This window comes from Hyposmocoma kahamanoa, unplaced genomic scaffold (assembly GCF_003589595.1).
Source record: "Hyposmocoma kahamanoa isolate Upper Pololo Valley unplaced genomic scaffold, ASM358959v1 93, whole genome shotgun sequence".
In the NCBI taxonomy this organism is placed as follows: Eukaryota; Metazoa; Arthropoda; class Insecta; order Lepidoptera; family Cosmopterigidae; genus Hyposmocoma; species Hyposmocoma kahamanoa.
The window spans coordinates 2,185,460-2,196,384 of NW_020654810.1; the positions used below are offsets into that span (position 1 = coordinate 2,185,460).

General features: G+C 37.4%; 2 protein-coding genes across 2 annotated transcripts; one reads left to right on the forward strand and one right to left on the reverse strand.

Moving 5' to 3' along the window:
- The first annotated feature begins 1,219 nt into the window (after nt 1-1,219).
- Nucleotides 1,220-2,614, forward strand: LOC113237410 (serine/threonine-protein kinase Aurora-2-like). Its single transcript, XM_026473860.1, has one exon. It carries the CDS (start codon nt 1,251-1,253, stop codon nt 2,298-2,300), a length of 1,050 nt encoding a protein of 349 aa, XP_026329645.1. The 5' UTR covers nt 1,220-1,250; the 3' UTR covers nt 2,301-2,614.
- Nucleotides 2,615-5,130: 2,516 nt separating this feature from the next.
- LOC113237613 (glutamate [NMDA] receptor subunit 1) lies at nt 5,131-10,172 on the reverse strand. Its single transcript, XM_026474210.1, has 8 exons — nt 10,168-10,172; nt 9,808-10,015; nt 9,121-9,269; nt 8,164-8,545; nt 7,708-7,994; nt 7,102-7,250; nt 6,626-6,870; nt 5,131-5,772 (listed from the first exon to the last, which is right to left on the reverse strand). Exons 1-8 carry the CDS (start codon nt 10,170-10,172, stop codon nt 5,131-5,133), a joined length of 2,067 nt encoding a protein of 688 aa, XP_026329995.1.
- Between the last annotated feature and the right edge of the window lie 753 nt (nt 10,173-10,925).

Here is a 10,925-nt window from a genome sequence, read left to right on the forward strand (position 1 = left end):
TCAGAGTAGGATGGATGGCGTTAATATAAGGCGTAACTGTTTCATGGCATACATCTATTAGCCGTAAAAGTCGTAAAGAGCCTGAAACATTGGTTCGTATGAAAAAATAAATATACCCGATTTTAAATCCGAAGGAAATAGTTTCATTATCAAAGCGCTACATAGCTTTTGCGCTGCATAGGTGAGGACTAATTCTTATTACTAAGAAGTTAGTTATTATTTCAATATTTAAGGGTTGTATTTAATGTGGATTTTTTGTGGAATAACTCCACTAGTTTTAATTATTAATACAAAGATCGAACACTCAGAAAAAAATCCTTCGATCTGGTTGGATTCGAACCGACGTCTTCTTGCATTCCGTGCCAGACGCTATACCAAGCCACGGAACGAACCAACGGACCTCACGAATTTTTCTATGTGCTTGCGTCGTGTGTTTGTATTTGGTTTTTCAACGACTTTTTAGTCGTAGCGCCATCTATGAGAAATCTATGAAAAATGTATCACCCAGTTAGTACCTTTACAGCTACCAGTCCTAGCGAGAGATGTCGCTATTCACTGTATTTTAAATTTTTATTGAATTGATATTCAATTATTTTTTGTGAAATTACTCCACTAGTTTGTTATAATTATTAATACAAAGATCGAACACTCAGAAAAATTAAACATTCACTAGTTTTGTTACGATTATGAATACAAAGAACGAACACACAAAAAAATTGTATTGTTAATATATAGATCCATCTTAAACCTTCCCTAGGAACCTAGTTTTCTGCGTTATTGTCCAGAGTTTAACAATCAAATTTAAAATACTGAAAATACCTTGGCTCCACGGAGTCGATTGAGAATGGAAAAATAATATTTAAGATTCTATCAAACTTTTGAAATGTTACTGTATAAGTGTTGCCCTACTCAATTATTAACAAAGAGTTTATATACCTACGTTTCTATTTCAGATTTTGTAACAAATGTATTTCCTGGACACTGGGTTTGGCATTTTAGTGTAATAATTTATTTGTGTCTTAAACATATACATAGAAGAAATGTATTTATTATGTTTAATACGATACAAAGTAATAGAAAATTAAAAACAGCTGCAGATATTGTGACTGGAAAAATGGTAAGACTTTATAAGTAAAGTTTTTGCGACAGGTGAAGTTAAAAGACGTTATTTGAAATCTTGTGGATTGATAAGTAGATTAGTTACTTTTTCTTCATTTGGGCATCACGTCGCTGCGATTTTTCTGTAAAAAATGAACGTTGCAAAGTGCGGCTGCAAAGAAAACCGTCCACCATTATATGGACGACCTGCATGTGGTTGTGCTAGTGCATCGTCAAAAGCACCTGATAATAACTTCAAAGTTCCAGCGGCTCCCGTACGACCCTTACACTCTACAAGGACGAACCTGAATGGAGAACCATCAGTTAAACCTGACATACAAAAACAAAGGGATGACAAAAGGTCGTGGACTCTTTCTGACTTCGACTTAGGCCGTCCACTTGGCAAAGGAAAGTTTGGTAATGTTTACTTAGCTCGCGAGAAGGTTTCTCACTATGTAGTAGCCCTGAAAGTGCTATTCAAAAGCCAGATTCTTGATTCGGAGATCGAGCATCAAGTGCGTCGTGAGGTGGAGATACAGTGCCGTCTAAGACACCCGAACATTTTACGTATGTATGGGTATTTTCATGACGAAAAACGTATTTATTTAATTCTCGAATACGCGAAGCACGGTGCTCTGTATAAACTGTTGAAAGAGCGTGGGCGTTTTGACGAAAAAACCGCCGCAATTTACGTCAGAGACCTGACCAAGGCTCTGTTGTACTGTCATATGAAGAAAGTTATACATCGCGACTTAAAACCGGAAAACTTGCTCATTGGACATAATTGGGAATTAAAAATGGCTGACTTTGGCTGGTCCGTACACTCGCCATCATCAAGAAGAATGACCCTTTGTGGTACATTGGATTATCTGTCTCCAGAAATGATTGAAGGGAAGCCACACAGCTATGCCGTTGACATCTGGAGTCTTGGAGTTTTATGCTACGAACTGCTTGTTGGGCTACCTCCTTTTGACTCAAAAGAAACTCAGCAGACTTACAAGAAAATTAGATATGTAATCATAAAGTATCCAGAGTTTGTGTCCGAGAATGCAAAAGACTTGATTGGCAGGTTGTTAGTCATTAATCCAGAACAAAGACTGCCTTTATCTAATGTACTCCAACATCCTTGGGTTATAGAAAATGCACCAGAAGGTGCTAAACCTCCAGATTTTGGGGCACAAACAGTTGCTCCAAAGAATTAGATGTTATATAAAATTATAGGCTGTAAAAGTTTTAGGTTCCCTTATTCATATTGACTAAGAAGGCAATTTAACTTCTTACAATTGAATTACAATTAAACATTGTTAAATAATATTTGCACATCTCTGTGGAGTTACAATTACTTTAAAAATACACCTTTTGGAATGGTAATGAGGTACAATTTTCTTTCACTCATTGAGATAATATAAAAACACAAGTACTGTGACTTTACTGAAATGGGCCAAACTTTAGAAATACGCATTTTAAACAACGCGATTTGTAGTAAATGGAATTATGTTTTAATCATTTTTGTCAAGGTAACTTAATGTTTATTAGTTTTGTAACTTAATTTTAGATGGTAAATAAATTTAAAATATTTTTAGACAGATATTTAAAAAAGTGACTGATGGTAAAATTTTGATTAGATTTTAAATTAATAATTTGTTTTAATTAATAATTGTAACCACTAGTATAGTATAACTTCATGATGATGAATATAACTAAACTTATTTTAAATAGAAAATGTGTTCTTATAATTTCTACAATAGCATAAGATGTAGATTCAGATTCATTTATTTCTCAAATATAACATTACAGTATAAATTGCACTATATTTCAAAGTATAAGAAATTATATTGAGATTGTCAAGACAAAAAGGAAAACTATAAGAAAAGCACACAATAATTAGATAATTAACAATTCATTATATAATATTGTTGTCATTAAATTACATATCAAATATCATTCTCCATCAAGGATCGTCATAAGTTGATAACAATTAAAAAAGAGTATGTTAATGCGGTAAAAATTAGAATAAAAATAGAAAATACTGAATTCGTTATAATTTAAAGTCCATAAATTCTTTTACAGAGTATATAGGATTTTTCAAGAAAAGGTCTTTCAGCCGGCGCCTAAATGTTTCGTCAGATGATATATATATATATATACAGCGTGTCCCAAAATTCAACGATAAACTTCTCTACCTGCGTTATTGCTATTCAACAAAGGACATCTATCTATCTCTTTCTAACGTATATCTCTCGGTATTTTTCTCTCTCTCTAATTTCTAAATTGTATCGACTACGCACTCGTGCCATTGAAATTCCAAGAAATTTTTGTGTAAAACTGCAGGCATTCTAGGGTTTTTAAGAGTTGTGGTAGACAGCAGTACTACTTAGGTGGCCGTTAAAATTAAAACATCAGAAATATCTGAAAAAATGTGGTCGTGGTGATTCAAAATATCATTAAGGGAGTAAATTTTCGAAGAATAACAATTTTTTTATCGTAATTGAAAAAAAAATTAGATAGATTTTTTTTCTTATTTTTCCTCAAGTAGTTATGCGCAGGTCCACCCTCCAGCGCCCGCTTATCGTTGAATTTTGGGACACGCTGTATATATATCTAATCCATCATTCGTTCAACTGTTGGTCACAGGTCTCTTCTAAGGAGAAAGTTTATGACATAGATATGGACTGGGGACTTAACACATTTTCTCAGGGCGAACCTTCAATGTGTAAGTTTTATCACAATGTTTTTCCTTCACTATTAACAAAAGGTATTGCTATTAATTATTCACAAATGTATGTAATTTAGAAATTAAAGTCATAAGTATATGTTCCTTCTGAATTGAGAAGCATTCGATCTCTCACTGGGCTACCACCACTCTTACCGCTAGGTTGTCTAGATAAAGAAATAATATGCTAAGTATTTGGGATCTTATTGAATCAAACAGGAAATTCCTGCCATTAGATTATTTTATTTCAGCACCTAAAATCAAGTATTTTAGAAATTTTACAACATTGTTATACAATGATTATCATCAAATGACTGTTATCATGTCGTGTCAGGTGGTAAGCGACACGCCTACCCATAATGCTCTGGCCACACAGAGGCGGCCGCGGAAGCGTTCCGGGCGCGGAAATGTTTGTAATGTATGAGTTCACATGAACCCTGTCACACTGAAACGCGTAGTAAACGCAACGCGGTGCGGGGCCGAACGCCCGCGACGAACGCGGCGCGGGTGCGGGCGCAGATGTTGTAATACATTGAGTTCTAGGTTATCTATGGTTCTATGCAACCGGCCACACAACGCGTCTACGGCGGGGCGCGGTCCGGGAGCGGGACATTAGCGGGGCTTCAGCGGGCTTGAACGTTGTAATTTTTTTTAAACTGTGGAGTATGTTTTAATTAATGTCAAAATGAATTCTACTGAAAAACTTATATCATTAGTGCAATCATAGCCTAGTTTGAAATTATAAAAACAGTTTAAAGAAGGAAATGATTTGGGGAAAAGATTTCCAAGAAGCCAAATCAAATTCGTGAATATACTATTTTTTACTTCATTATACCACTAGGTCCACGACTTGTTCATCCCGTCATTTGGTATCGTAAAAAAAAGAGCCTGGATAGCAAATAGCAGTAGGTGACTGTTCAAAGCGAAGTACTAGGAATGTGGAACTTTCGCAGATTTAGCGCTAGTAAAAGAATGAGGTTCTTCATCACTATCCGACAGTGACATGGTGCTTTCTTTATCTGTGTAACTTACAGGATGGAAAAAAGTTTGAAAATGAGGTGTGGCGTGACACAAGTCCTACCGCACAAGCTATACCGCGACTGTGTGGCCTGACTTTAACAGATGTAGTGCCACTCAGAACTTTTAAATCGCAAATTTTGAGAGGCATTTCCACTGCGCCCGTCATTCTGAGACAGAAAGTTGACAAGTCCCATATCCCTGTATTTTCACCAGCGCCCTTAAAAACGGAACTAAGTCAATATTGTCAATATTTACATTTGCTCCTTGGCAGCAGAAATAGGTGTGGGCTTATACATAAGTTACTGTTTTTTTGTCTTACTCATATAGTACAAATCTAATGCATACTTATCAAAATTTGGATCCCTTTTCACGATCAAGTGCCAGTGAATTAATTCTGCAATAAGCACTATAGAACTTACAAGATAACCTATACCTAATGCCACAAAAGCCCCGTACAACTTTTTCAAGTTCATTAGAGCTTTTATTTCGTCGTCTACCGTGTTCAGAGTTCGTATGGAGTACATGGCATCGTTTAACCATTTCTCCACCAAACCAACTTCGACAATCCGCCTCAAATAAATATCAGCTAATGGTTTTAAAGGGGAGTTCTTGTGAAACCCAATCGATATTGGTATATTGACAACGCAGTCCGTCATAATATGCAAGTTTCTTTCTGTATTCGTAACTTCGATTGTTTCTGTACCGTTCATTGTGGAATTTTCGAACTCTTCCATAGGCATGGAGGTATTTTTTCTCTTAACGCTTATGTATTTTAGGAAATCTGCGTTGTCGTAATACGCGTAAGTTCCTCGTGCGACTTTGTTTGCGGCGTCCATAGGATCATCGATTGTTTCGAATCTCTGGCCAATTTTCTGGCCAATGTCGTCGTGGGAATCTTCGAAGAATTTCTTCGTTTCTATGCCCCAGGCTCCACAGGTTACCTGGAAATCAAAGCATTTTTCATTTACCTTCACAATTGGTTCAGCAAAGAAGCTGAACTATTGGTCGAGTTCATTATTTAAAAAAAGATAGATTTTAAGCTAGATAAAGTCAACAGTCTTCTTCCAGGCTAATGTATACCCATCTTGTCTGTATCATTTTTCATCAAATATGAGGTTGCGGAAAAACGTTAACCTATAATAAATTAACACATTTATACAGTATTTAAAAACTGATTTCTCTAAGATTCACATTATATGCCGCCAAGAGCGCCTGCTTCGCATTTCATTAAGGGAGTTTGTGGACATAAGTGAGCCTTAGGGAAATTTCCAAAAAAACGATAAGAGGTTTTGTTAGAATCTACCAAAACAAATGTTACATCTGGAATTTACAGACAATGTCACACTTTTTAGACGCTGATAAAAGCTGGTACCTGTAACCTGTAACATTCTTAATTACACAGACGGATAATGACGACGCAAAAACTTACCTCTCCTATAAGTAGGTACCAAGGTAGTTCTGCAAGATGCTAGCTATCTTATCTATTAGTATAGTTACCTTCTTCGTTATAGAGACGTTACTTTGTGGAAATCTATGTACTTATAATAACACAAACGCAACTACAATTACGAACACCAAAAATATACTCGACACACGTTTCGCCTCTATAAGGCATCCCAAGGAGTTGTTGGTAGTATTTATGATTGTAGTCGTTTGTTATTAATTTTACGCTGAGGGAGGGTGGGAACATTAACTAAATGAAAAAATATTCAACACAAGCGCAACTATTTTGCATAATTGAACCTTCACTGGGTTAGCAAAGAAATTTACTTCTAGTTTTACTTCATTATTTACCTTGCTATCAACCAGTTCCCTCAAAGTATCAATAGTGACCCTCGGCGCTGGATTCGCCAATATCGCAGTCATACTAGCTCTATACGACACGACAAGCAGAATACAGTATAGCCAGTACCACCCAGTGAGCAGTCTTATAGACCAGCCAGTAGGCAACTTGGGTAAAGAGACGACGAGTAACATTCCATACGTGTAAAGAATGCTGTTAATTATTTCGCCAAACAGGTACAACCCAGGTTTTGAGTCTGGAATGCAAATAATCACATTAGCACACTTGTGTGATGTCTGAGTCGAGTTTGAAGTGTGACCTTCAAGTATACGGACAAAGTTCGTCCTCTACATACTACTAGGATGTTGGATTTGCAATTAATGCCCTTTGTTATTATAGGCGTAACTATATACAGGAAGGTGTTGCTATTGCCCCTGACTAATCTCTTCATGCGCTTCCGGTGGGAAGCCATGGGGTGACAACAAACCAGTATCATCTCCTTTTTCGTTGAAACCAGGAGTGCTTCTGCGATCCTTATCCTTCAAATCTAGAAGATTCATGTAGAACTTTGCTAGGCCGTAAAATATTGACCCTGTTATTAGCAGTACCAAAAGCACGGCTACCCACATGTAGAGTCTGCAATGAAAAATACTTAATTTCACTATATCTCTCTGTTTAATAAAACACATTTTTGTAATATCATAAGCAGTGCTTTAGTTTACTTGGAGAAATGACGGTGTCGGTTACCTATGCCGTGACAGAAATATGCGTACAAATTTGGCGAATGCTGTTTGCATTTGTACCAATGGCTCGCGAGCTGCACTCGTGCATTTCGTAGTGCGATCTGTTCGCAAGCCATGGCCTCGGACGTCATGCACACAGCAATGGGAGCGGCGGCGATCCCTAACTGAAAACAATACCCTAAACAACACAAAGGTGGCGACGGCAGGTTAGCACGCTATGCCACTATACACATACATGGCATCCATCAGCTCTGTACGCACCCCTAACGTGCAGTCGATGTTCTAAATAACATTCTACCCTATTATATTTTTAGGCTATTTAGTAATAGTATAGGAAATATTTATATTACTTAAAAGGTAGGATCAAGGTTTTCCAAGAATTATCAGTCAGTGCCTCTGGAGTCAAGAAAGTCCAGCATTGCGACGTATAAGGTATGCTCAAGTCCATTAAATCCAAGTGATAAGGCGTGTACTGCAGATTGCCAAGGGCCACATCTGCTTTACCGTTGACCATTTCACCAAGAAGCCCTGAGAAGGAGCCGTTGCTTTGCATATGACCCCATTTGTAGAGCTCAATGTTTACTGGCTGGTATAGCTTGGCGTTGTAGTTCATTTTGCCAGCTAAAGTGTTGAGGATCTGAAATAAATCCCGAACTGGAGCGGCTTTTGACATTTAGATTCATTTTATCTCCAATTATATTTTATCCATAATCGTCTATCGTATTTAGCTAATTAGGAATAGGAACCCCGATGCCTTTGACGACATGTATTTAGGGCCTTCTGTTTTTTCAATATTAGCTACTTACCTCAATTTCAACACCACCAATCTTACCACTCTCATTACTCTTCAAAATAACAACCGAAGGCACGTGATCCAAATACACAACATTCAAGATTTCTCCATTCAAATTCCTTGTTTTATCGGCAAAGAGGACTCTATTATAGTGAAACTTCCCGTTCTTCCAAATATCAACTCTTCGTGGCACCAAGACACCTCGAATAGGGTTAGGGAAAGGTACCGTGGTTAAATCGAACCAAGCTCTGCTCTTAATGTTGCCAAGGATTTTCTTATAGTGGCGAACGAAAATTACGTTGACTATACGTTTCCAGAGGTAATGAAGCTCGCTATGAAAGAGTCTAAAGTCGTGGAGAATTATGTATTTTGCTCTGGTATCCAATATTCGGTGTCTGAAAGTATTTAAACCATACTGATTGAATATTGAATGAGAAAAAAGCCGTGATGGCCTAATAGTTTGACCTACGGCCTCTCAAACAGAGGTTGTGGGTTCGTTCGAATCCTGGCTGAATTTGAAATTTATCAAGAGCTGCAAGAAGGTTCACAACCCGTGCGAAATCCCTAACCCGCACTGGGCTAGCGTGGCGGACGATGGCCTAAACCTTCGCCTGAAAGGAGGCCCGTGTCCAGCAGTAGGACGTAATAATGGGTTGATGATGATGATTGAATATTAAATAGGTAGGTAGTTTCCTGTGAGACATATTTGTGAAGTACTTAAGTAGACCGGCAATCTTAAAAGATGATTGGACGCTGAAAACTGATTCTACATCAAAAATATGAGAGATTTGTCATTATCCAATCGGTTTGTCTGTCTGCATCGACCCATAAATATATGTACGCCTCACTGCTGCTCTTTACGAAGGCGCACGAAAGCGAACCTGTTTGTGCATGAAAAATTTATAGATATTTTTAATAACTCACTGGGTTTACAATCTCAAACTATCTTCATCATCTGCAATATATCTACCTGTCTCCAAATTTCAGCAACCTGCTAACTTGAAGTCCATTCGCCAAGAAGACAACATACATATTGCAACCATCTCTTCTAGCTTCTCTTAAAGACTCCAGAGTGTTAAAATTTGGTGATAATAGGTCCTCGTGTTCTTCTACCACTATCTGTACAAGAAAAACCTGTAAGACCGTGGTAAACCACTCACAACATTTTATGCCTTTGGGGTGACCACAATCTGGTTGATCTTTGTTGGTAGGTATCAATCCATGTCAAGACTAAATTATAAATACGACAACAATGCATTGTGCCGCAATGCTGAGAGCGTTCTCGATGTACAAAACTTCCTGATACTTATTGAAGTTCTGTTCCATTGACCTCTAAATTAATGCTAGTTATTTCACACCAAGTCCGCGGAATGTAGCGGAAGAGCAGAAATTATGTCAGAGTGTAGTGAGTATGTTCAGGCTGTTCAATATTAACATCGCAGACGACTCCTTCCGCCTGCTGGGCGCATCCTCTCAATTCTATGACACGATCCCGGGATTCATAAGCGATCAATTAAACAATGTAGTCAAAACACCTAGAAAAACTTGTATGCAAATAGTTCAGGAACTGAGAGAATGGAGTGCAAATGACGAGGGTCATTTAGCAGTAGGTGGCTAAAGGCCGTAGAAGAAGGAGATGAATTTGTACGAAACTCACCATTACGAATGGCACAGACATCGTCTTTTTGAACAGCGCGCCTTCAAACACGTTCAAATAAATTGGATCGCATATTATTGCGACGCAGGTGAGCTCGTGGCGTCTAGTTAGGCTGTTTAGGAGATCCATTAGGACTAGTTCAAGGTCTTTTTTTTCCAATAAATCTTTCAGGACCGGTGTGAGATCTGATCTTGCGGGAGGTAGGAAGCTAAAATTAATATGAAATATTGCACACAATATTACAACGTTTTTTGGTATTAGGTAATATATTTACTATAGGATTTGGACTTGAGGATTAGCAGACTTAAGAAAAGGTGGAATTTCTCATTTCGACTGTATTTTTTTGTGTAACGCGATTACGGCATCTTTTTTGTTGGAAAGAGCGAGCCCCAGTAGTGGTCCTATTTTTATTTGAAGAAAATATTCCACATCTAAGGGCGGCAAACTAAGGGATGAATCCGGTTTCGCGCATTTTCCGTTAACCGATTTCTATAAAACTTGGCAAATAAATGTAATTCCAATAACAAAGCCGAACTTTTGAGGCCGGTTTTTTCATCAAAATTTTATTACGACAAACTAAATTGCAATCACGGATACCTAGGTATGTACGAAATCATGTGCATAACAATTAAAAAAAACGGTGAAAAACGTGTCTAGCTTCACATTCAAGATTTAAAGTCAATTGTATGCAGCTTTATGTGCTCTTAACTGTACCTTGACAAGATAGTATTATTATTATACTTACAAAGAAATAAAAAATATAGGAATCACTAAAACGTTGAACATTTTTTTAGACTTCTATTTTGTGTGTCGAAGGCACTGCGGTTAGTAAAATAAAATCAATTTAAACTAAAAGAAAATTCGTTGTAGGTATTCACTGCGCCCTTTCCACATAACGACAGAATGATTGACGGAAGTAATTTACTATTCAAATTCAATTACAAAATTCTTCTTTCACAAGAAGAAACTTACTTTGTAATAGACGGGCAGGGTTAATTGGGTGGAATAGAGGTCGTTCGGATGCTCACGCAAGCTTGCATTAGAAAAGTTCAGAACAACGAACAAGTAGGTCCTTTAGTTTCGACAATGAAATGCTTGAAATCCAAAGCTGGCTTCCC

Coding starts and splice junctions, on each gene's coding strand:
- LOC113237410 (XM_026473860.1), top strand. CDS start 1,251: ATGAACGTTGCAAAGTGCGGCTGCAAAGAAAACCGTCCACCATTATAT.
- LOC113237613 (XM_026474210.1), bottom strand. Junction 9,270..9,807: donor TGTCTGTGCCATTCGTAATG/GTGAGTTTCGTA, acceptor TTTCTTGTACAG/ATAGTGGTAGAAGAACACGA. Junction 5,773..6,625: donor GGGAACTGGTTGATAGCAAG/GTAAATAATGAA, acceptor TTTGATTTCCAG/GTAACCTGTGGAGCCTGGGG.